The sequence below is a fragment of the Brassica napus genome, chromosome A9, assembly GCF_020379485.1.
Source record: "Brassica napus cultivar Da-Ae chromosome A9, Da-Ae, whole genome shotgun sequence".
Classification (NCBI taxonomy): domain Eukaryota; kingdom Viridiplantae; phylum Streptophyta; class Magnoliopsida; order Brassicales; family Brassicaceae; genus Brassica; species Brassica napus.
Window position 1 is genome coordinate 36,859,995 of NC_063442.1, and position 20,078 is coordinate 36,880,072.

A 20,078-nucleotide genomic window follows, 5' to 3' on the forward strand; every position below is an offset into this window, starting at 1 on the left:
TTTTCAATCATGCCCCCCAACTTTGATATTTGTGAGGGATATAAAGTTTAAGCCATTGTTTCTTATTTTCTTGAATAGGCACGGCTCTGGGTTGGCATTCCATCACTGAAATCCCGAAGCAAGACAAGGTAAGATCATGTCATTGAAATACACTTTTCCTCACAGGCTTCCATGAGTTTTACGAAGATGGTTCGAAGTAAGACTCATCCTGAAGCTTTGTGTTTGACAGGATCTAACGGTTTCATGGAATACTGGCTGTTGGTTTTTAGTTAGTTCTAAAGTGATCAACAAATTTGATGTTTTATTACGACATCTATATCTTTTAATCTAAACAAGATTCTAAATTAATAGATTAGATCCTTACTTTTTCCGATTAGCAACTTAGAGTCTGACTGGGTTTTCTGCTACCACCCACTTTTGTGGTTGGTAGCGGTTGTTGGCGTTTTGAAACAATCACAATAAATGATATAAATCGATTCAAACAGTTCCGAACCTCTTAAAATCAAAAGTTGGTTCCAGAGATATCGTTTGCGGTTGCGGGCAAGTTGCCTATGGATAAATAAATATAAAAATATTATTTTAAAATATTTAAAATGGAAATGTTATAAATAAAAAATAAATATACATTTTATATTTAAATGTAAACAAAATATTAAGCTCAGATTTTAAAATATATATACATTTCTAAAAAAGATCAAGAATACTAACTATAATTTTTAAACATTAATATAATATATACATATAAAAGGATATATAAATATATAAACGAAACAAAATATTATTGTAAAAGTTTTAATATAAATCTTCAAAACCAATTTTATTGAAATTATAACTTTCATCTAAATTAAAAATTAAATAAATAAATATAATAATATTATTAATTATACTATATTAATAATTATATATTTTATCATAATATTGCGTTTTCGATATGTTTATAATGTTATAATATGTTAATATTGTTTATTTATTATTAAACTGCTGCAGTGTTTTGTTATCAACCAATCACAAATATTCTGCAAACAGAGCAATTTTAAAATATTGTGCTAGTTATACAAAACGCTTAATAACACTGGAAACTGCAACAACCTATATTTGCAAACTTCCACACCCGCAATCGCAACCCTGCGTTTGAACTAGTCAAATCCTTATAGTTTGTTTTATAAATATATTTTTTGTTATTCTTTAGCTAACGATTGTTAAATAATTATAAATATCAAATATGAATATATTTTAGTTCATAAAATAAAATAAAATATTCTTAATAAACTCTTTCTGTCTTCGATAATTTTTTAGAATATTTTTTCCAAACATTTTTAGCATCTTTTCCTAAAATATACTTACCAAAGATATAAAATTGAAGAAAAAACTTTTAATCTTTTACTTTTATCTTCTTCTCTTCTCTAACTTTGACGGTTGGTCTGGATCGAAGAATCCGAGCATCATCATCATCATCATCTGTTTGACGTCCTCCGCCAGTTCGTATTCAATTCAAAACGAAAAGGTTGAAGCTTTAAACCCTCTTTTAGTTTGTTTTTTTTTCCATTGTGTAACATCAATGTTTACTCTGTTTTCTCACTTCACTTCTATGTTTCAGGCAGAAGAGACTGGGTTCTGTCTCTATGGAAGCCAACAGTGGCTTGAGAGACGCAATCAGCTGGCTTCCTGACGAGGTTCTGGGAAAGATCTTGTCCCTACTTCCCACAAAACAAGCTGCTTCAACATCTCTTCTTGCTAAAAAGTGGAGGCATGTGTTTAGATTAGTGGACACTCTTGATTTTGATGACTCTGTGTTTCTGCAACCGGAAGAGGGCAAAGAAGAGTGTCCTGTGATCCGGGAGAGCTTCATAAACTTCGTGGACAGAACACTGGCTTTGCAATGCGGTTCTCCTATCAAGAAATTCTCTCTAAAGTTTCACATTCACGAGATGAAAGAGATGGCTCATGCGTTCCCCTGGATATGCAATGCCGTAGAGCGTGGTGTTTTGGAGATGAGCCTAAGTTTTAAAAGAAAGTATAAAACCCTTTTGCTACCCTCTGAGCTCTTAACGAGCAAGACGCTGGTTAAGCTGACACTGGGAACACAAATTTATCTCGGGGAGCTTCCTCCAAATGTGTCTCTTCCAGCGCTCAAGAGTCTCTTCATCGACTCTATTGTTTTTGGTCGTGACGATCTGTGTGGTGTGCTTCTTCGTGGATGTCCATTGCTGGAGAGTTGTATGTACGTCACCGCAAGTGTGAAGGAGCCCCATTCTACATATATAATCCGACCATCAAGAAGCTATCAGTTTACTTTGAGTTTCAGTTTGCAAGGGATGGTATGTCGTTTGACACCCCAAGTCTTGTGTCCCTTGACTACAGCGATTTTGCGTTAGAGGAGTACACAGATATGAACTTGGCTTCTCTAGTGGAAGCTAGGCTAGATATTCGTTACTCTAAAATTATCAAAAAGCCGAATCTGTCGGGTCTCATTATAGGGATAAGCAACGTCGAGACCTTGCATCTTTCTCCCGCTTCTGCTGATGTAAGTCTTCTTTGTGTTTTTTTTTTTCACTTGAGAAAGAGCTTGGACAGTTCTTGAAAGCATATATGTGTGTGTTTCAGGTGATTGCTCGATGTGTTGAAGATGGACTAGTTTTACCGGTGTTTAAGAATCTGCTTAACTTATCTTTTGGGAGTTACAACGAACGAGGATGGAAACTGCTGCCGTATCTGCTCAAGCAGTCTCCAAAGCTTGAAACACTAATCATCCAGGTATATTTATTTTTACTAAGCAAAACACTCTATATTATCTATAGAGACTTGTACTTAGTCGTTGCGTGCATCTTCTTGATGCTTCGCCAGGGTCTGGATGGTGGTTACATAGGCAATGTTACTATTGGTCTATTCCATGTCAAGGAGCTGCATGTTGTTGGTTATAAAGGAACTGCTAAAGAGCTTCTACACTTGAAGAGTTTGCTTGCGGGAACTGAATGCATCCCGAAAGTGCGATTGGAGTTCCCTGAAGATGTTGTGGTCGATGCTGCTACAATTATTCAAACCCATAGGGATCTTTTTACCCTTGTTGGAGTTGTTTCAATCGATGTCGTATATTTCGACTAGAGCATTGCTACTACCCTTTTTCTTCTTTTATGTGCAGCATTAAACCTTTATTATTATTTGCTACTCTTTTTCTTTTATGTGTAACATTAAACCTTTATTATTATTTGCTACTCTTTTTCTTTTATGTAACATTAAATAAACTTTTTTTTTGTCTGCCAATTTATTTCCACCACTCTCCCAAAGCCTAAAACCTCTTTATCACTCATTCACGTACGTACCGTGGGTTCCCTACATACATGATATAATCCTATTATTTATTATTGTGCGCACCAACTCATTTTCTTCCCGCATTGTTGGCATCACAACATCTTCCTGGAAAGCTTTCATTGTACGTTCTTTGTTGGACATTCTTGAAAGCATATAAGTGTGTTTCAGGTGATTGCTCGATGTGTTGAAAATGGACTAGTTTTACCGGTGTTTAAGAATCTGCTTAACTTATCTTTTGGGAGTTGCAACGAAATAGGCTGGAAACTGCTGCCGTATCTGATTAAGCAGACTCCAAAGCTTGAAATTATAATCATCCAGGTAAGCAAAAACACTCTGAACGAATATCTCTACAGAGCGACCGACTTAGTCATTGATCTTATACACATGCATCTTTCTTGATTGATGCTTCTCCAGGGTCTAGATGGTTACGGAGGAGATCTTACCATTCGTCCCTTCCAAGGGAAGGTGGAGGAACTGGTAAAACAGAGTTTTCTTGGATAATATGCCATAAGTTCATAAGCTAATAGGGATTCAATGAATATTATTGGAGTTTCAGTTTCATCCAAGTGCAAGATCCATGTACTATGCTTCTTCTAGCTTATACAAATAATGTGTAACATTAAACATATATTGATTTATACGCATTACTCAAGATCTATCAGTTATAGAGACAGCCCCAGCCAGTTGCATATAAGAGCTGAATATTACAAAACAATTAGTTATATTAATATATCACAATTTCAGATTCATTAGGATTTCGGCTTTCAAGACATAAAGTTTAGATTCATTAGGATATATTTATTAAAAATTTGTATTTAGGTTCAATTCAGCTTTCTTTGGATCGATTTGGATATATTATTAATATATCACAATTTGTAGAACCTGTTCGAAATTTAAATTCGATTCCAATTCGAGTTTTATTTAACTAAAAACAGGCATCAAACTTCAAAGTAATTGTCAAAACATAAAAAATTTAATATATGATCAAATACCAAAACTATAAGTATAATATTTAAGTTAATTTTTATACTATAATTCTTATTTTTTTTGTTAACTTCGGGCCACAGCGGACTGGCCGTTAGTCCATTATACCCATGAAAAAGAGGCTCCTTGCTTTGGAACAGAAGAAAGATTGAATCCTTGATGCCAAGGTGAACTTTATCACAAGACATGGCCGCTGGACCATCTCGATTATACTATAATTTTTATTTTATATATTTATTGGGATAGTTGAATATTTTGGATGATTATCCGAGATTAATTTTGAATTTGGTATTATTATTTTTGAGATTCTACTTTTTTATTTTTAAATTTTTTTTTTTTGAATTCATGTTTGGTTTGGATAAAATCTAAAATTCGAAATGCCTTACAATTTCAGATATTTATGTCATATTAAATTTGGTTTGAATTCTCACTTTTTGTTCGGTTTAGTCTTTTATCATCCCTACTTTTTTCTATTATTATAATGTTGTTTATGTTCACTAAAAAGGAAAATTAATAGACCAATCACGGCTTAAACAAATATTAATGCTCTATATATTATTAAATTCTTTGGTAACAAAAGAATAAATATTAGAGCGCGCGCAGTCCCCAGTCTTGTTGTCAACAGACCTCAATTAGGTCGTTAGCAGTCCCAGGATCACTCTCGCGTCTCGAGTCTCGAGTCTCGAGTCGCATCTCTCTGGCGTCGCTTCCGCTTCCGCTTCAGTCACTCTCGTCGTTTCCGTCACTCGCGTCTCGAGTCGCGCATCTCTCGCATCGCATCTCTCTCGCATCGCATCTCTCGAGTCGCGCATCTCTCGCATCGCATCTCTCTCGCATCGCATCTCTCGAGTCGCGCCTCTCTCGCATCGCATCTCTCTCGCATCGCATCTCTCGAGTCGCGCCTCTCTCACGTCTACTTCAATGGTTATTAACCTTTTCTTGCTTCTTTTTTTTTATAATTTATGTAGGATCTAGAATGTTGTTTGCTATTTACCACTCGATGTGTTCCTCGATTGATTGATATTTACTCTATGAGAATACTATTGTCTTTGATTCTCAGGGTAGTATTCTTTATTTTGCTCCTCAAAGAAAAAGTATCCAGTGCCACCTGTGGCATTGTCAGAGAGCGTATCAGCCATACTGCTCAAGCTCGCATTCGGAGCTAGCTTTACTTGGCGAAGAAGGCAGGAACGCCATTGTTATTGCTGATGGGATGAAAGATCAAGAAATCAATGAGATTTCTGGCAAGATTGTGCGGTCCACAGTGCAAGGGAAACGATGCGGCATTCCTCACGTGTTTCCTAGCGATCTGTGCAGTAATCCTTGGGAGCTTGAGGGCTTTGTCTTCAACAGGGAGCTCGAGTTGGATGAAACACGCAGATCATGGGTTTTTTTCTGTGAAAACAACCCTGAGGATTTTGGAACAGTCTGGAAATTAGTTGGGGGTTCCAAAGAGATCTCTCCTGGAATCTACTGTCAAAAGTACATCTTGACACCGGATTACGCATCTCCTGGTGGTCGTTTTCTGCTAAGTAAGGTTACTGGATGGCGTTTCAGCTTGGCTCTTTACTGGATGACGTTTCTGGCGGCTGAGCCTAAGGTAGAGTCTGAGGAGGATGGTAAGGTTACTGTTGTAACATCTGAGGGAGAGACCTCCAAACGCAAACTAATCGACTGTGACCCTTCTTCCCAACTGCCCAACAAGGTAACATTGTAGTTCTTGTTACGCTTCTTAACCTTTGTCATTTGAATTATGATTATGGAATGCTTCACCTTCAAACAGGCTACGAAGATTGGCAGAGTTGATGGGGCCATGGAAAGTCCAAACACCAATGTCTCTCATTCAGTACATGTCTTGGCTCACAAATCAGACATGTGAGTGTTCCTTTGTTTTTCTACTTTCAATGATCTGTGGTAAGCTCGCTACAAGATTTTCGTTTGTACACATAGCTTGAAAACGAAAACCATATTAAGTAGGGTCCTGGAACACTCAACTTTGTTGCACACACTCTCGCACAAACAACTATTTGCCATGTTTGGAAAATACAATGATGTTTGTTTTGCCATTTCTCATCATTCTCATCATACGGTTTATTCAAATTTTCGGTTGGGTTTGATGTCGTGATACTTCTCTACACACTGACAGGAATGTCTTCTGTTTGTACTCCCACAACGTCGCTGCTAAGGGGAAATTCATCGCATTTGTGTCGACAGATGCAGAGACTGAGAACCCTCAAACCGAACTAAAGGCTGGAATTGATCTTTTGTGTCCTGTTGATGAGATATTCTTCGACATGTATGATAGATACGAGCCTGCCAACGAGCCCGCTTCGGACAACTGCTTTATATCAACGGTGAGCCATCTTTAGTTTACACCGTAGCCTACTTTTAGATTGGGTGGATTCTAAGTAACTAACCTTTTCCTTGTTGGTTATTAACAGAGCTATGATGCTACAACACAGTTCGAGACAACTGTTGCTGATGTGTTGAACATGTATACCCTAATCACCGGAGAGGTAAATGTTCTGACATTCTTCGCTACGGATGTATGTTAGATGCGAATTGAGATGGAGAGAAGTCTCGTGTTTCTTTATGTCACATCAACTTTGTGTGTGGAATTACGTAAGTGTAATTTGCTAGCTCTATGCGAAATTTCTGCACGATTCTGATTGTATGATTTGAGCTTTTGCATTTCGATCTTTATGTAGATGAGATGTGATGGAAAGTGATTGCTTTCGTTTGATTTCCCCACGATCTGATTATTTTGAGTAAAGAAGCCATCTTGTTTTTGAGAAGCCATTGTCTTTGGTAGACTGATTACAATGTTAACATGATGCCTAAGGTGATGATGGCATTTATTACAATGTATGTTAACGATATTATGTTAATGACTCATGACAAGTTTTCTGGTTATGTTCAGGATTACAACGAGAAGGACTCCAAAACACACAGCGGAATGGTTGACAACACTATTGCAATTATGAGCCACCCTATTCCAAACACCAACGACCCTCGTTCAGTGCATGTCATCATTTCCCAGAAGCAGTTGGCCCACAAATCAGACATGTAAGTTCCTTTCTTTCTGTTTTCTCAATGATCCATGGTAAGCTCCATTATCATATTGACATGTCTTTAAGCTTGCTATAAGATTTTCGTTTGTACACAGCTTGAAAATGAAAGCAATATTAATGCTGGTCGTGAATCCCTCTTTAGACCACAACTTCATTGCAAAAACAGATAATTATTTTGCCATGTTTAGAAAATACAATGATGTTTGTTTTGCCATTTGTTCCCTATTATTTTTCTTTAAAATTTTCTGTTGGTTCTGACGTTGTGAGACTTGTTGTACACACTTACAGGTATGTCTTCTGTTGTTCATACTCCCACAACGTGGCCCCCCAAGGGAAAGTTCATCGCATTTGTTTCTAAACGATGCAGAGACTGATAACCCTCAACCCTGAAGCTTCATATGATTGATAACGACAGTCTTTAGTAGAGCAATTTTCTGTGCCACCATATTGACCCCTATATGTGTTTTTGAAACTAATGACCCTAATCAGATTTGGTTTGATATATCTGTTTTCTAAAGCTATAATCAAGTTATCCTAATCTAGTAATCACATAAGATTCCCAGTAACCAAGAACAACCAAGTAATAAACGGATTAATCGAGTGATAATGAATAGGCAGAAGAACAAATGTTGTAAAAGATTATAAATTCCACTTTAAGAGAAGCAAATAAAGTTATGGGTTTACAAAAAGAAAAGCGGCAAGGGCAATGTGCATAAATAAATATAAGAGTTTAATGTTGCACAATATTTATACAAGCTTAGAAGAAGCATAGTACATCGATCTTGCACTTGGACGAAACTTCCTTATTGGTTTATGAACTTCTGGCATCATCCAAGAAAACTCTTCAAGTGATCCAACGCTTTAGCAGTTCATCCACCTTCACTTGGAAGGGACGAATGGTAGCATTGCCTGCGTAACCCTCCAGACCCTGGAGAAGCATCAATCAAGAAAGATGCGTGTATAGGATCAACGCATAAGTCCGTGACTGTGTAGAGATATTCGTTCAGAGTGTTTTTGCTTACCTGGATGATTAGAGTTTCAAGCTTTGGAGTCTGCTTAAGCAGATACGGCAGCAGTTTCCAACCTCGTTTGTTGTTACTCCCAAAAGATAAGCTAACCAGATTCTTGAACACCGGTAAAACTAGTCCATTTTCAACACATCGAGCAATGACCTAAAACACACATATATGCTTTCATGGACAGTTCAAGCTCTTTCTCAAGTAAGTAAAAAAAACACAAAGAAGACTTACATCAGCAGAAGCGGGAGAAAGATGCAGGATCTCGACGTTGCTTATCCCTATAATGAGACCCGATAGATCCGGATCTTTGATCCTTATAGAAAAAAGAATATCTAGCCTAGCTTCCACTAGGGAAGCCAAGTTCACATCTGTGTACTCCTCTAACGCATAGTCGCGGTAGTTGAGACAAGACTTGGGGTGTCAAACGACATACCACCCCTTAAAATCTCAAAGTCATAGTTTCTTGATGGTCGAACTACATATACAGAATGGGGTTCCTTCACAATTTTCGTGACGTACATATAACTCCTCCAGCACAGGACAACCACGTAGAAGCACATCACACAGATCGTCACCTTCAAAAACAATAGAGTCTATGACGAGGCTCTTAAGCGCTGGAAGATACGCATCTGGTTCTAACTTGTCGAGATATATTTGTGTTCCCAGTCTCAGCTTAACCAGAGTCTTGCTCGTTAAGAGTCATCAAAATCAAGATTATGCACTAATCTAAACACATGTTTCCACTCTTTAGCAAGAACAGATGTTGAAGCAGCAAGTTTGGTCGGAAGTAGGGACAAGATCTTTCCCAGGACCTCGTCAGGAAGCCAGCTTATTGCATCTCGCAAGCCAGTGTTGACTTCCATACAGACAGAACCCAGTTTCTTTTGCCTGAAACATGAAGTGAAGTGAGCTCAAAATAAGAGGAAAGAACAAAGACCAGAGAAGCTAAAGGTTCTGAATTAAAAGCATGATAGATTCGAGCTCGGGCAACACAAGTGGCAAACTACAACAGTTTCATCGAAACTCAAGCTATCTATAAGAGATTGGAAGCTCAAAAGAATGACACTTTGAGCGCTTGTAAGGACAGAGTAAACCAATATGGATACAACAGAGAAGACGTCAATGGTATTCCACAGTGGAAAGAAAACTAAACTAAACTAAAAGAGGGTTTTTTAGAGCTTCAACCTTTCGTTTTGAATTGAATACGAACCGGCGGAGGACGTCAAACAGATGATGATAATTTGATTCTTCGATTCAGATCTATCTACCGTCAAAGATGATGAAGGTATGGAAGAGAACAAGATAAAAAAGTAAAAGAGATATTAATAATTAAAAAAAGTTAATTAGAATTTTTTTTTTTTTTTTTGTTAAATTTATATTTGATATTTTTTTTATCTTAGAAATCTTATTAAAACTACTCGGACATGCTGAATAATATTATTTAAACTGTTGAATGCTTATTTAAACTTATTTAAATATTTATTGAAAAAATTAAAACATTATATGGATTGTTTGTTATTGAATTTATTCAATATGTTAAAAGCCAAGAAAATGGAATCCATAATAATATGTATTGTTTTTTTATTGTCGTTGATATTAGTTGGATTTTTCATATTCACCTTTTTTATTATAAGTTATTTATTTCACATCAAATTATTATTTATTTTAATATATTGTATCAAAATTTATATTTTTGACGGTTAGGTTTATAAGATTTGGACATATACAAAAAATATTTTATCATAAGTTGTAAACATTTTCCAATCATTATAATTTTACTAAATATTTCATAAACTTCCAACTTTAACTATTTTTATTTAATTTAATTTTTTTTTTATAAAAAAGTGTCTTAATTGTAATTATTTAGTTATAAAATCAAAATATGAAACATTAAATAAAAATAAATAGAGAAAGTGTTGATTTTTTATTTAAGAAATTATTATGAATTATTAATACTAGATGGATATGTAGAAGAAAGAGAATATGATGTGTTAAAGTATAAGTTTAATATTGGGTGTTAAAAAAACTAGGGATTTTGCACTAGATAGCAAAATTGTAGACGTAAATTAGGTAACAGGTAAAGACACTGTGCATTTTGCAGTATTACCTAAAGTGTCCCTATAGACATAACAAAATCAAATAGAATGACCACTGACACGTATGAAGCAAAAGAATGACGAGATTCTTGCACATATCGAAAGTATCAATAATGCAAACAATCTTGAAACTTCTGATAATGCAAAGAATCGGGAATTCACTTATATAGATATACACCCTATTGCAGCCTATTGCACATATATCCAGTTACTAATAGTAAAACTCGGATTAGATAAATGTAATCATGCTATAATTGCAGCCTATTGACACATATACGCGTATCTCTAGTTCTTGCCTTCTTTAATAAGATACTTCTAATATTCAAGCTCCGTTATTTGACAGGGAACCGACACCATCTCCCAACATGGATAGTATTTTGATTGATATATCAAGATGAACAGGATACCATGGTCCTATGGCGTCGAGCACTCCTCATATCACTTTCAGCGATTGGACAACATGTTGTAAAATATCTTACTATCAATCACATTTCTGACAAACAATTTGTAAAATATCTCACAACTCTTCTCTCTTCAATTATTAGAGCTACATCCGGTTTTAATATCTTATATCATCATTTTAAATGAATGTATCCGGTTTCAAAACGTTGATTGCGTTTGGAAACAGTTTCAACACAATATAATTTTTTTGGCATCACTCCCGGTAGCAGGTAACACATATGTAACAAATAAGTTGTGGCTAGAGGAGAGAATTGGCAACTCAGGACAAAATTGACATGGTTCCCTAATTATTTAAAAAAAATGCACACTTCTGCAATTACCTCCTCCAATTTGTATTTCTAGCTAAATTGGCCAAAAAACTAAACCAATGCACATAGTCTAATAGTCTATATCTACTAAAGATTTATGCAATTATGGAAGTGATTGGAACGAGCTGTAAATTTATGTTTTTGACAGTAGAAAAACAACATTATGGATTCTGATCAATTCATAGGTTTTGAATGGTAACCAATCGCTTTCTACTGTATCAATGTGAATAATAACAAATATTTTTACATATATCTATGTATTTATATGTTTTTGTTATTATTAAACCGCAGTGCAGTTGTTTCACAGTTGTTCTGCAGGTTACCATTCCAACCCATAAACATAGATACAACTAATTTTCAATGGATATAGATACAATACTTCAAATAAATCTCCTCAAATTTTTTTGTCAAAAAAGAATCTCCACAATGCATAATTTATCTAATTTAAAACATCTATTGATATTTATTTATAGTTAAAACTTATAAACAAATGTGTCAAAGTGACTAAAAATCTGTAAAGAAAAACCTGTAGGAAAGGTAAAAAGAAGTTTATAATGGTTCTGATCTGGTACACTGGCAAGTATTATTGAGTTTATGAACCTATATTATTCAAACGCGTATTAAAATGTAAAACTCGTTATTTTAATATATAACTTCCATGTCAGCTTATTAGAGATTCTTTCTTACGTAAGACCAGCCGCAATGGAGGATTTAAATGAATCCTTAGCACATAATCCTAAGCAAATACCAATACAATAATAATATAAAACCTAAATAAGCTAAGGAGCAGTCCCTAATTAAGGATTAAAATCAATGAATCCTTGCTGACGTGGTCTTCTTCCTTTTAGCGTTTTTTGAGTTTCTCTCTCTGTGATTTTTGTTTCTCCGTCACTTTCCTTTGAAGATGGGAGTAAATGGTTGGTGGCTTCTCTCCCCTGTCTTATTCTTCCTGAGACTTCGATGATGGCCCTTCTCTCAGCCGTATCTTCTCTCTTACCTTTCTCTTGTAAGTTCTGTTTCTCCTTAATCCAATCTGTTTTTCCGATTTGGTTCTCAAGACAATTAGATCAAAGTGTGAAACTTTAGGATCTTTTCGAGGAAACTGAGAATCATTTTGCTTACATCACTTCCAAATTATACTCTTTTAGTTTTTGATTCAGAGCAGAAAGAATATATAAATGTTGAAGCTTTTCGTGTTTATATTCTCAAAATGTGTTTCAGATGGGGCAACGAGACTAAGCAGTAAAGCCTCTTTAGCTTCTACAACATCTGGATTCAACCTCTCTTCTCTTAGGAACTCCCCGAGAAACTCCCCTCGCTTGTATGTGTCGATGGCCATTGCAAACCTCAGGTGATGATGATTATGTCTATGATGATGATGATGATGATGATTCTTTCGATTATTCGCTTTTAATGTTGCAAAGACAATTGTTAAAATTCATTTTTGATCAGGTGGTTTTGGTTGACCAGTATGAACGTTTTGTGTTCAAGCCAATGTTGTATGAGCTTCTCTCCGGAGGTTAGACTTAGTTGTGCTTCAATGGTTCTTGCTCAATATTTGGTACCATGTTGTTTATCGACTCTTAGGCTGTGTATATGTATCTGGACTCATTATCTTTCTTTTTCTACAGCTAGGCTGGTTCTTGCTCTTGGCGCTGAACCTAAGCTTGATCTTGTTCCCGGCGCAATGGAGTTTGCTTTGCCGTTTTACACTCTTAACGATGCTATTGTAAGAGTTGGATTGTTTTATTTTCTGAATTGTAGGACACTCTTTTCATCTAAAGCATGGTTGTTGCTACAATGTCATTGGCAGAGGGTGAACGAGAAGCTGAGCAAATTGGAGAGGAGGAACTTCAAAAACGGCAATCCCATTAAAGTAGCTGTCGTTGGGTGCGGTTACGGAGGAGTTGAGTTAGCTGCCACCATCTCTGTTTTGTCAGTCTCATTGTCTGAGTTTGGAAACTTTAGTTTTGATGGGGAAATTGGTAACGCTCATTCATAACATCAAACTTTGTAAAAGATTGAGAAAATCTTCCATACACATTTGATCATACACATTTGATCATATTACATGTTTTAAATTTTTTTTAATTATTATTTCTAAGGACTGCAAATTGGAGAACACCATTGGACATTCTATTTTGATTAGAGTCCTTAACTATTCTAAAAAAAAAAAAATTAGTTTAATAATCATAAGGACTCCAATGGTGGTAACACCATTGGAGATGCTCTAATGCCCATGCTAAAAGTAAAGTAGAGAGTAGAAGTCAAGGGGAGAAGAACCTAGTGATTGTGGAGGAAGACTACGCCACACACGCACACGGATTGATTTTTCTTTTGTTTACTAAATCCACAAAACAAAACCCAGAAAATTCAAACCTTCCAAAAGCAGCAACTTGCCTCTCTCATTTGTCAGCTCCTTTTATAAATAAAAAAAAGTCTCCTCTTTTTATTCTTTACAGCATTTCACAAAATCTCTTAATTCACCGAACCCTCCCCATATTCTCTGACCCTCTCTAAAGTCTTTTACTAATAGCCTCAAAGATTTGCTCTTTAAAGTATCATAAGCTACTAGTAGTTTAATACATATTCAAAGATCAGACCAAACCCACTTCTTGTTTTGTTTTAGGACAAACAAGTCTTGATCTATTTCATCTTCTTTCATAAAAGTACTTCCTTTCAAAGATCAGACCAAACCCACTTCTGGGTCGTCGTGGTTTGCTTCAAAGCTGCATTGGTCAACTAGAAACTTCGAAAAGCTAGTTGCTTTAGGTTGTATTCAAGTCATGGACGTCGGAGAAAGAAATAACCGGAAAAACGTCAACTTCAACCGTCCGCCGGCAATGGTGTTGGAGAACAGCAAGCATGAGTTACGTCGGACGCAGAAAAGGTTGATGATTCCGGCGAGTTACTTCAGTTTAGAGTCTCTGGTTCTGCTGGTGGGTCTAACGGCGTCTATGTTGATCCTTCCGTTAGTTTTGCCGCCGTTACCTCCTCCTCCGTTTATGCTTCTTTTGATTCCGATTGGTATTATGGTCTTACTAGTCGTTCTTGCCTTCATGCCTTCTTCTTCTAAGGCCAAAGATGTAACTTGCACTTTTATGTAGATCCTTTATTATTGAAGTTTATTTTATTACATTTTAAATTTTAATACACAACCAGTCAACTTGGTTTCTGATGAAACATGAAGAAACACCAAGATTACTGACAAGTCATAACAGAAGAGATTAAGGAGACTAATCAAGATTAGTGACAACTGACAAGTCATAATAAAATCAAGACTAATAACCAGCTCTTTAGGCAGAGGTTAATTATCCCAGGAAAGATCTTTAGATAATGTTAAGGCGGTCTCATTGAGTCTAACTATAACCTTGTTGGAACGTTGGTGTGAGTCTCAGTGTTGAGCAAGTACGTACCATACTGAAAGAACGTCAAAAGCAACAAAAACATGTATATTTTAGACTCGATTTGAGACTCAGAATGCCATAACATTATATTAATACGATCTCATGATACAAACGTAAGTTTAGAAATTACATCAAGTTATCAAGCCTATGGACCAACAAGACCTTGTATCTGAATTGTGTAAGAAGTATCACACTTACCAAGATAACGCCTAGCTAGCCCAGATGATGTGGTACAATACCTCACTCTTTCCGGTCAAGTATAATGTAACTGAACTAATGTTGTGCGATATTCTTGAATGATTAATTTCATAGGAGCTAGGACGCAAAGAGTATGTACCTAGAGCTTTTGTTATTAATCGAATAATTTAAACCTGTTAAATCAAAACAGGAATACAACGTTCTTAAAAGGATCTCACTCGCTAGATAGTACTCTACGTCAGCATCAGTATCCCTTGGATCTAGCATTTGTATCACACTACTTAAACAGAAGCTAGATACATTAGTTCTCTTCGTCAGCGTAGTTGTCGAAAGCGAAACCACCAGCACATATCTTTGATCAATACCAAGCCAAGCATGGTTCAGGAAAAGAAAAATATTTCTCTAGGCAGTCATCAGGCACTACTAAGAAGACATTGTAATCTCTTAAACACATAGACTCAAGAAGAATGACGAAGTCCGACTCTTCTTCGTCTGGTATAGCTTTTGAAATCACCATCAAAAATTTTCTCTCCTCCTGCGCATTTATGCCACACCACCCAGGTAATCATGTCTTGTAACATATTATTAAGCCTCATACGTTTCTCACCTAAAGTTGAGATATCCATTCCGGCTGCGCCATAATAATCAAAGGTATCTTCTGACGCCACCAGAAAAAAGCTCTCTGCGTAGTAGAGAACGTTCGTCTCCCTCCTTAAATGAAATTAAATCCTCAAAAGAGGAGAGTTCGAAGTCCTTGGCGTCCCAGAAGACTCATGTTGTAGCATCTGCGCGAGGTTCCACAAAAACGGACGTTAACACATAAACAGCTAAGATGCGCAAAAGAAAAACAAGCAGATCTAATAGTGACTGCAGGTAATACACAAAGCTACAGATCTTACTGATTCTATAATCGGACATGGTTTCGACGGAGATCGATGGAAATATTACTCTTAGAGAGGGAGTTTTTTTTCTTCTTAAGGTTGATTTATTATGATTTTACAATTACTATATAAGGAATATCTGAGAGAGGGAGTCTTTTATAACAGATTTTTAGTTACTTTTTTTGAAAAGTTTGTTTTTAAGCTTTAACTTAAGACATATGTTTTTTCTTAACTAAAATAATTTTGCTTTAACTATTGTACCCATAACTATTTTTTGTCCATGTGTCTAAATGGTAACCAAAAGAAACCAGGGTAAATAGTGTATTCTTTTCCATTCTTTAAATTTGACTCAATTTATAAGAAATATTTTTTCTCTGATATTCTTTCTCATTCTTTTTAATTTAGAGAATTATAGAACAAAATCATTCCTATACTTGGTTCATCTTTAATCATTTCTTCTTTGTTTATATTAATCCTTTAACGGTCATCGGTTAAAACCTATATTTATGAATTAATAATATATTAGGACCCATGGTGTTGTTCTTCTCTAAGACATTAGGAGTACTTCATATAGTGAATGCATTTGTAATAGTGAGAAATGTTGGGCCATGCTATATGGAAGGAACGCAATGGCAGAAAGTTTGGGGAACATCACAAGCCTGCATCGGGGCTAATAAAACTCATTGATAAACAGATTCGAAATCCATTTCCAACATGGATCATCGATACAACTCGGCTTACCAAGGGGTCATGGGAACATGGTTCTCTCTTAGATAATTAATCTCTGTAATGTAAAGCTTTTGTTTTTCGTTTCAGACTCAAATTAATACGATCATGATACAAACGTAAGTTAGAAATTACATCAGTTATGAAAATATATATAGGAAGAACAAAAATATACAAAAAAAAAACATGCATCATATCAAACCCCATTCCTTAAATCATACTCTTTATTTCTCTCCATTCTTATTTTTTCCAACTATCCATAGAAAATGTGTCCAAAGCAGATCCATCTTGCTGAGAGGCTTGTGTTAACTCTGTCTCCCTGCTTCTTTCGTGGCTTAACAGAAAATGGCCGTAAGGTGATGCTCCAAAACCGCCATAAGGCGAGGAGTTTCGCTTACTTCCACAACAGGAACATCACATCCTTGGAGCTGTCTCACAGCTTCAACGAGCTGTCCTCTCAGCCTCTGAGACAGCAACCGCCCACCCGCATTCACACACTCTCTATACAGCGGCATGTATGCAATCGCTACTCTTAGCGGCGCAGGAAGGTCTCTTAAAGAGATAGCACACTCTCCTCTCTTCAATACCCTCATAAAATTAATGAAATTCTCATGGCTCTCTCTCATTCCTTTCTCAAAAGCTGACTCCGACCAACGCTCACGTAGAAACGATTTAAGATCTGAAGGAACGGATTCATCCTCTGACGACTTCGCTATGCTGTCTGCAACCGAGTATGTAGCCGTTGGATCTCCCAAGAAGTCTGATTTGAGGAGAAACTCCACTCCTTGGAGAGACCCTCCGCTTCTTTCTCCAGCTGCTTTGAGGATCTCGATGCTTAGAGCTGTTAGAACAGGTGAAGGAACAAAAGGGAGAAGATAAGCAGCGACCTCGACTTGGCTACTCGAAGTGGCGGCTGTTAGAGCAAGACAAAGCTCCATGTCTCGGCAACCTCTTTTCACAAACCACTGAACAACTTGCATACAGCCTCTCTCTGCCGCTCTCATCAAAGGACCTAAGAAGGCAATGGCATTGCCTTCTTCCACTAAGCACTTCATTGTTCCAAGTTTACAGTAATGCGAGGCGAAACCAAGAGCTAAGTCCACATCCACATCTAAGCTGTTCCTTTGAGCAATCTCAATCAGACAAAACACAAGATATTTACTTTTAGTTTTTCTGAAGTATTTTGGATAATTTTGAGTATTTTAGATATATTTGGATATTAGATCTTAAAATGTTAATATATTAAATATATAATTGTGATTCGAATATTTTAGGCATCTGTAATATTTCGGTTTGCGTCAGATTCGGATTCGGTTCTTCGGATACCAAAATTTTGGATCTGTTAATATATTTTACCAATTTACAACATTTTGGTTCGGTTTTGGTTCGGTTTTTCAGGTAGGGATATTTTGTCCAGCCCTATCTAAAAGAAAGCAAATGAGTGGGAAGCTTACATGCAACAAGACGCGGACAAGTTCTGTACTACCAAACCGTGAAGCTTCAAGGAAACATTGGTTCACGTTATCTGCACCACCTTCAACAAGCATACCGAGGAGTCCTTGTATAACAGTAGCTGATATGCCAGACGCCCAACCAGGATCAAAGGAGTTGGAAAACAAAGTGAGAGGGAAACAAGCTGCATCAAAGGCCTCGGTGAAGTCTCTCCCTGAGAGATGGTTCCCTGCTAGTTCTAGAAACATCTTGAAAGCAGAAAGCTGTAGTTCAATCTCGGTAGCTGAACTGTGGCTGACTCTATCTCTTGCTCCTTGGCAACGGGAGTGGAAACCTATGCATTTGAGAGCCCATTCGGTGAACTTCTGAACTTTTGCACCAGCTTCTGCTTTCAGAATCTCGTCCCCGTTACACTCTTGGAGACGCTCCTGTAACCTGAATATTAGGTAGAAACAAAACATAAGACTAGGATTTATATCAGTAACTGTACCGAAGTTTTCTTAATTACGGCAGTTAGTTCGAATTATTCGGTTTTTGGTTGGTACGGTTCAACATAAATCTTATCGAATTAAACCGAAATAAAGTTCTGTTTGGTATTTGGTTAGTTTGGTTTGGTATTTGCTACCAAATTTTTGATTTTGGTTAAATTTTGGTTTATTTTTGTTAAAATTTCGGATAATTTTGGTTAATTTAGTTTGGATCAAAATTTGGTTAATTCGGTTCGTGTTTTCGGTATAGTTTGGATATAATTTTTTTTATTTCAAAGAAAACCGAAGTAACCAATTGCCGAACCGAACCGAATTGAACTCTTTTAGAAACCTACTGAATCAAACCGAACTTCTAACCATCTAACCGAAATTTTGGTTCGGTTCAATTCAAAATTCCAGGCCTAACTGAGAGACTGCAGGAGCCAACCTGTTCTAAGCATCAGAACTATAACAATTGAAAGAGAAGAAACGCAAATGTACCTTTGAGCCATTACAGTAACACTATCAGCAAGACTCATTGTCCGGCTATGGCAAGCAGAGACACACGAAGCTAGAAACGAAGTCCTAAGAGTAGCTCTTGTAAAGTCATGAGCACCATGACATACGATCTCCTTAATCAATCCAGTAACCCCCTGAAACTCTTGCTTTGTAGTCAAGAACCAAACAGAATCTAGACCAACGCACAGCAGATCATTCAAAGTCTGCGGATCAGCTAACTGAATCAACCTCTCGGCATGTTCCCAGTCCATTGAGGTCACAGCGCCTTGGAAGACTCTTCCCAGTTCGATTCTTTCCTGTCTACTAAGCTTTTTCTGCTGAGAATTATTTTCCTTGTCGATGAGATCCTCACTGCCTTTGAAGTTTAGTTTCTTTGCACTGCAACCACAACATTCATTTGAATTAGTCCCAGCTGGATCCTTTCCTATCAGAGGCGCCTCTCTTGAAAAAACCACATTACTCGCACCCTCGCCTTCTTCGTTCTTCTCAGAGCAGTAAGGCTCATCAGGGTAGTATATCTCATCATCACTTAACTTTATATCATCAAACACTGCTTCTTTCTCCATTCTTCTCGAGATGTGTATTCACAAGTTCACACACATAAAGAACCAAACAAAACTTCTCTTCATCTGTGAAGCAGAGAGCTAACACAAGAACAAAAAGGTCTCAGCTTTTATATGCTCTTCCAGATAGATCAAGATAGCAAAACGGATCTCAACATGTTCGAAATCTACAGAACCAAAACCTTCACCGAGTCTTGAGCATGGCATACGAAATTAACAAGAAGCCCTAGATTCGAAACAAATACATCATCAGCAAATATATTCGATTCCAATCAGCAAAAAAAAAAAAAAACACAGAGAAGAGTAAACACTAAATCGAACATGCGATCAGACAAAACTGAATCGAGTTTCAGAAGAACAACGTAATTGAACATGAAGAGAGAGAGAAACCTGGACAAGATTTGTTCCATTAGAGAGAGAGAGAGAGAGAGAGGAGAAAGAGAGGCTGAGAAGAACCCCCTCTTGTGTGCATCGGGTTCTTGTTTTTTTTATTACACGCATTATATTTTTAATATAAATATTCTCTCTTTGAATTATTTACATTTGTCGAATCTTTTGATTTATTAAAATAAACTCTAAATGATAGATTCTCTCTTCTTTTCTTTGGTCGCTGTTA

General features: G+C 36.5%; 5 protein-coding genes and 1 pseudogene across 7 annotated transcripts; 4 read left to right on the plus strand and 2 right to left on the minus strand.

Annotated features, from left to right (window-relative positions):
• The first annotated feature begins 1,246 nt into the window (after nucleotides 1-1,246).
• On the plus strand, nucleotides 1,247-3,261 carry LOC106368423 (annotated as a pseudogene).
• Nucleotides 3,262-4,811: 1,550 nt separating this feature from the next.
• Nucleotides 4,812-7,868, plus strand: LOC106365076. Of its 3 annotated transcripts, none has more exons than XR_007316587.1 (8): nucleotides 4,812-5,217; nucleotides 5,354-5,998; nucleotides 6,077-6,168; nucleotides 6,440-6,647; nucleotides 6,735-6,915; nucleotides 7,002-7,135; nucleotides 7,214-7,359; nucleotides 7,653-7,738. XR_007316587.1 is itself a non-coding variant. In XM_048741312.1 (7 exons), exons 1-7 carry the CDS (start codon nucleotides 5,215-5,217, stop codon nucleotides 7,720-7,722), a joined length of 1,239 nt encoding a protein of 412 aa, XP_048597269.1. In that variant the 5' UTR covers nucleotides 4,866-5,214; the 3' UTR covers nucleotides 7,723-7,868. The 3 variants fall into 3 exon arrangements, 1 of the variants encoding a protein (XP_048597269.1); XR_007316588.1 differs by having other exon boundaries at nucleotides 4,814-5,217; nucleotides 6,735-6,809; XM_048741312.1 differs by lacking the exon at nucleotides 7,002-7,135 and having other exon boundaries at nucleotides 4,866-5,217; nucleotides 6,735-6,809; nucleotides 7,653-7,868.
• Nucleotides 7,869-7,991: 123 nt separating this feature from the next.
• On the minus strand, nucleotides 7,992-9,079 carry LOC106365074 (F-box/LRR-repeat protein At1g06630; the record flags this gene model as incomplete). Its single annotated transcript, XM_048741317.1, is given in 5 exon segments — nucleotides 7,992-8,292; nucleotides 8,387-8,536; nucleotides 8,615-8,784; nucleotides 8,787-8,842; nucleotides 8,844-9,079. Coding segments are annotated over 5 exon segments (696 nt in total), but the record flags the coding sequence as incomplete, so codon positions are not given.
• Nucleotides 9,080-11,916: 2,837 nt separating this feature from the next.
• LOC125578493 lies at nucleotides 11,917-13,346 on the plus strand. Its single transcript, XM_048741316.1, has 5 exons — nucleotides 11,917-12,255; nucleotides 12,471-12,600; nucleotides 12,702-12,768; nucleotides 12,881-12,978; nucleotides 13,063-13,346. The coding sequence occupies exons 1-5, from the start codon at nucleotides 12,210-12,212 to the stop codon at nucleotides 13,067-13,069; spliced, it is 348 nt and encodes a 115-aa protein (XP_048597273.1). The 5' UTR covers nucleotides 11,917-12,209; the 3' UTR covers nucleotides 13,070-13,346.
• Nucleotides 13,347-13,486: 140 nt separating this feature from the next.
• On the plus strand, nucleotides 13,487-14,387 carry LOC106365073 (protein AUXIN-REGULATED GENE INVOLVED IN ORGAN SIZE). Its single transcript, XM_013804529.3, has one exon. It carries the CDS (start codon nucleotides 14,036-14,038, stop codon nucleotides 14,354-14,356), a length of 321 nt encoding a protein of 106 aa, XP_013659983.1. The 5' UTR covers nucleotides 13,487-14,035; the 3' UTR covers nucleotides 14,357-14,387.
• A 2,135-nt stretch (nucleotides 14,388-16,522) lies between these two features.
• Nucleotides 16,523-19,980, minus strand: LOC106368422 (ankyrin repeat protein SKIP35). The gene is made up of 4 exons (XM_013808383.3): nucleotides 19,853-19,980; nucleotides 18,882-19,688; nucleotides 17,916-18,348; nucleotides 16,523-17,594 (listed from the first exon to the last, which is right to left on the minus strand). The coding sequence occupies exons 2-4, from the start codon at nucleotides 19,463-19,465 to the stop codon at nucleotides 16,797-16,799; spliced, it is 1,815 nt and encodes a 604-aa protein (XP_013663837.1). The 5' UTR covers nucleotides 19,466-19,688; nucleotides 19,853-19,980; the 3' UTR covers nucleotides 16,523-16,796.
• Nucleotides 19,981-20,078: the final 98 nt, after the last annotated feature.

Excerpts from the sequence above, each read along its gene's own strand:
- LOC106365076 (XM_048741312.1), top strand. Across the intron at positions 6,169-6,439 it reads TTGGCTCACAAATCAGACAT|GAATGTCTTCTGTTTGTACT; the intron begins GTGAGTGTTCCT and ends ACACACTGACAG. Across the intron at positions 6,810-7,213 it reads ATACCCTAATCACCGGAGAG|GATTACAACGAGAAGGACTC; the intron begins GTAAATGTTCTG and ends GGTTATGTTCAG.
- LOC125578493 (XM_048741316.1), top strand. The coding sequence starts at position 12,210 with ATGATGGCCCTTCTCTCAGCCGTATCTTCTCTCTTACCTTTCTCTT. Across the intron at positions 12,256-12,470 it reads TTCTCTCTTACCTTTCTCTT|ATGGGGCAACGAGACTAAGC; the intron begins GTAAGTTCTGTT and ends AATGTGTTTCAG. Across the intron at positions 12,601-12,701 it reads ATGGCCATTGCAAACCTCAG|GTGGTTTTGGTTGACCAGTA; the intron begins GTGATGATGATT and ends ATTTTTGATCAG.
- LOC106365073 (XM_013804529.3), top strand. The coding sequence starts at position 14,036 with ATGGACGTCGGAGAAAGAAATAACCGGAAAAACGTCAACTTCAACCGT.
- LOC106368422 (XM_013808383.3), bottom strand. The coding sequence starts at position 19,465 with ATGGAGAAAGAAGCAGTGTTTGATGATATAAAGTTAAGTGATGATGAG. Across the intron at positions 18,349-18,881 it reads GTTACTGTAATGGCTCAAAG|GTTACAGGAGCGTCTCCAAG; the intron begins GTACATTTGCGT and ends CCTAATATTCAG. Across the intron at positions 17,595-17,915 it reads TTGTCCGCGTCTTGTTGCAT|ATTGCTCAAAGGAACAGCTT; the intron begins GTAAGCTTCCCA and ends TGTCTGATTGAG.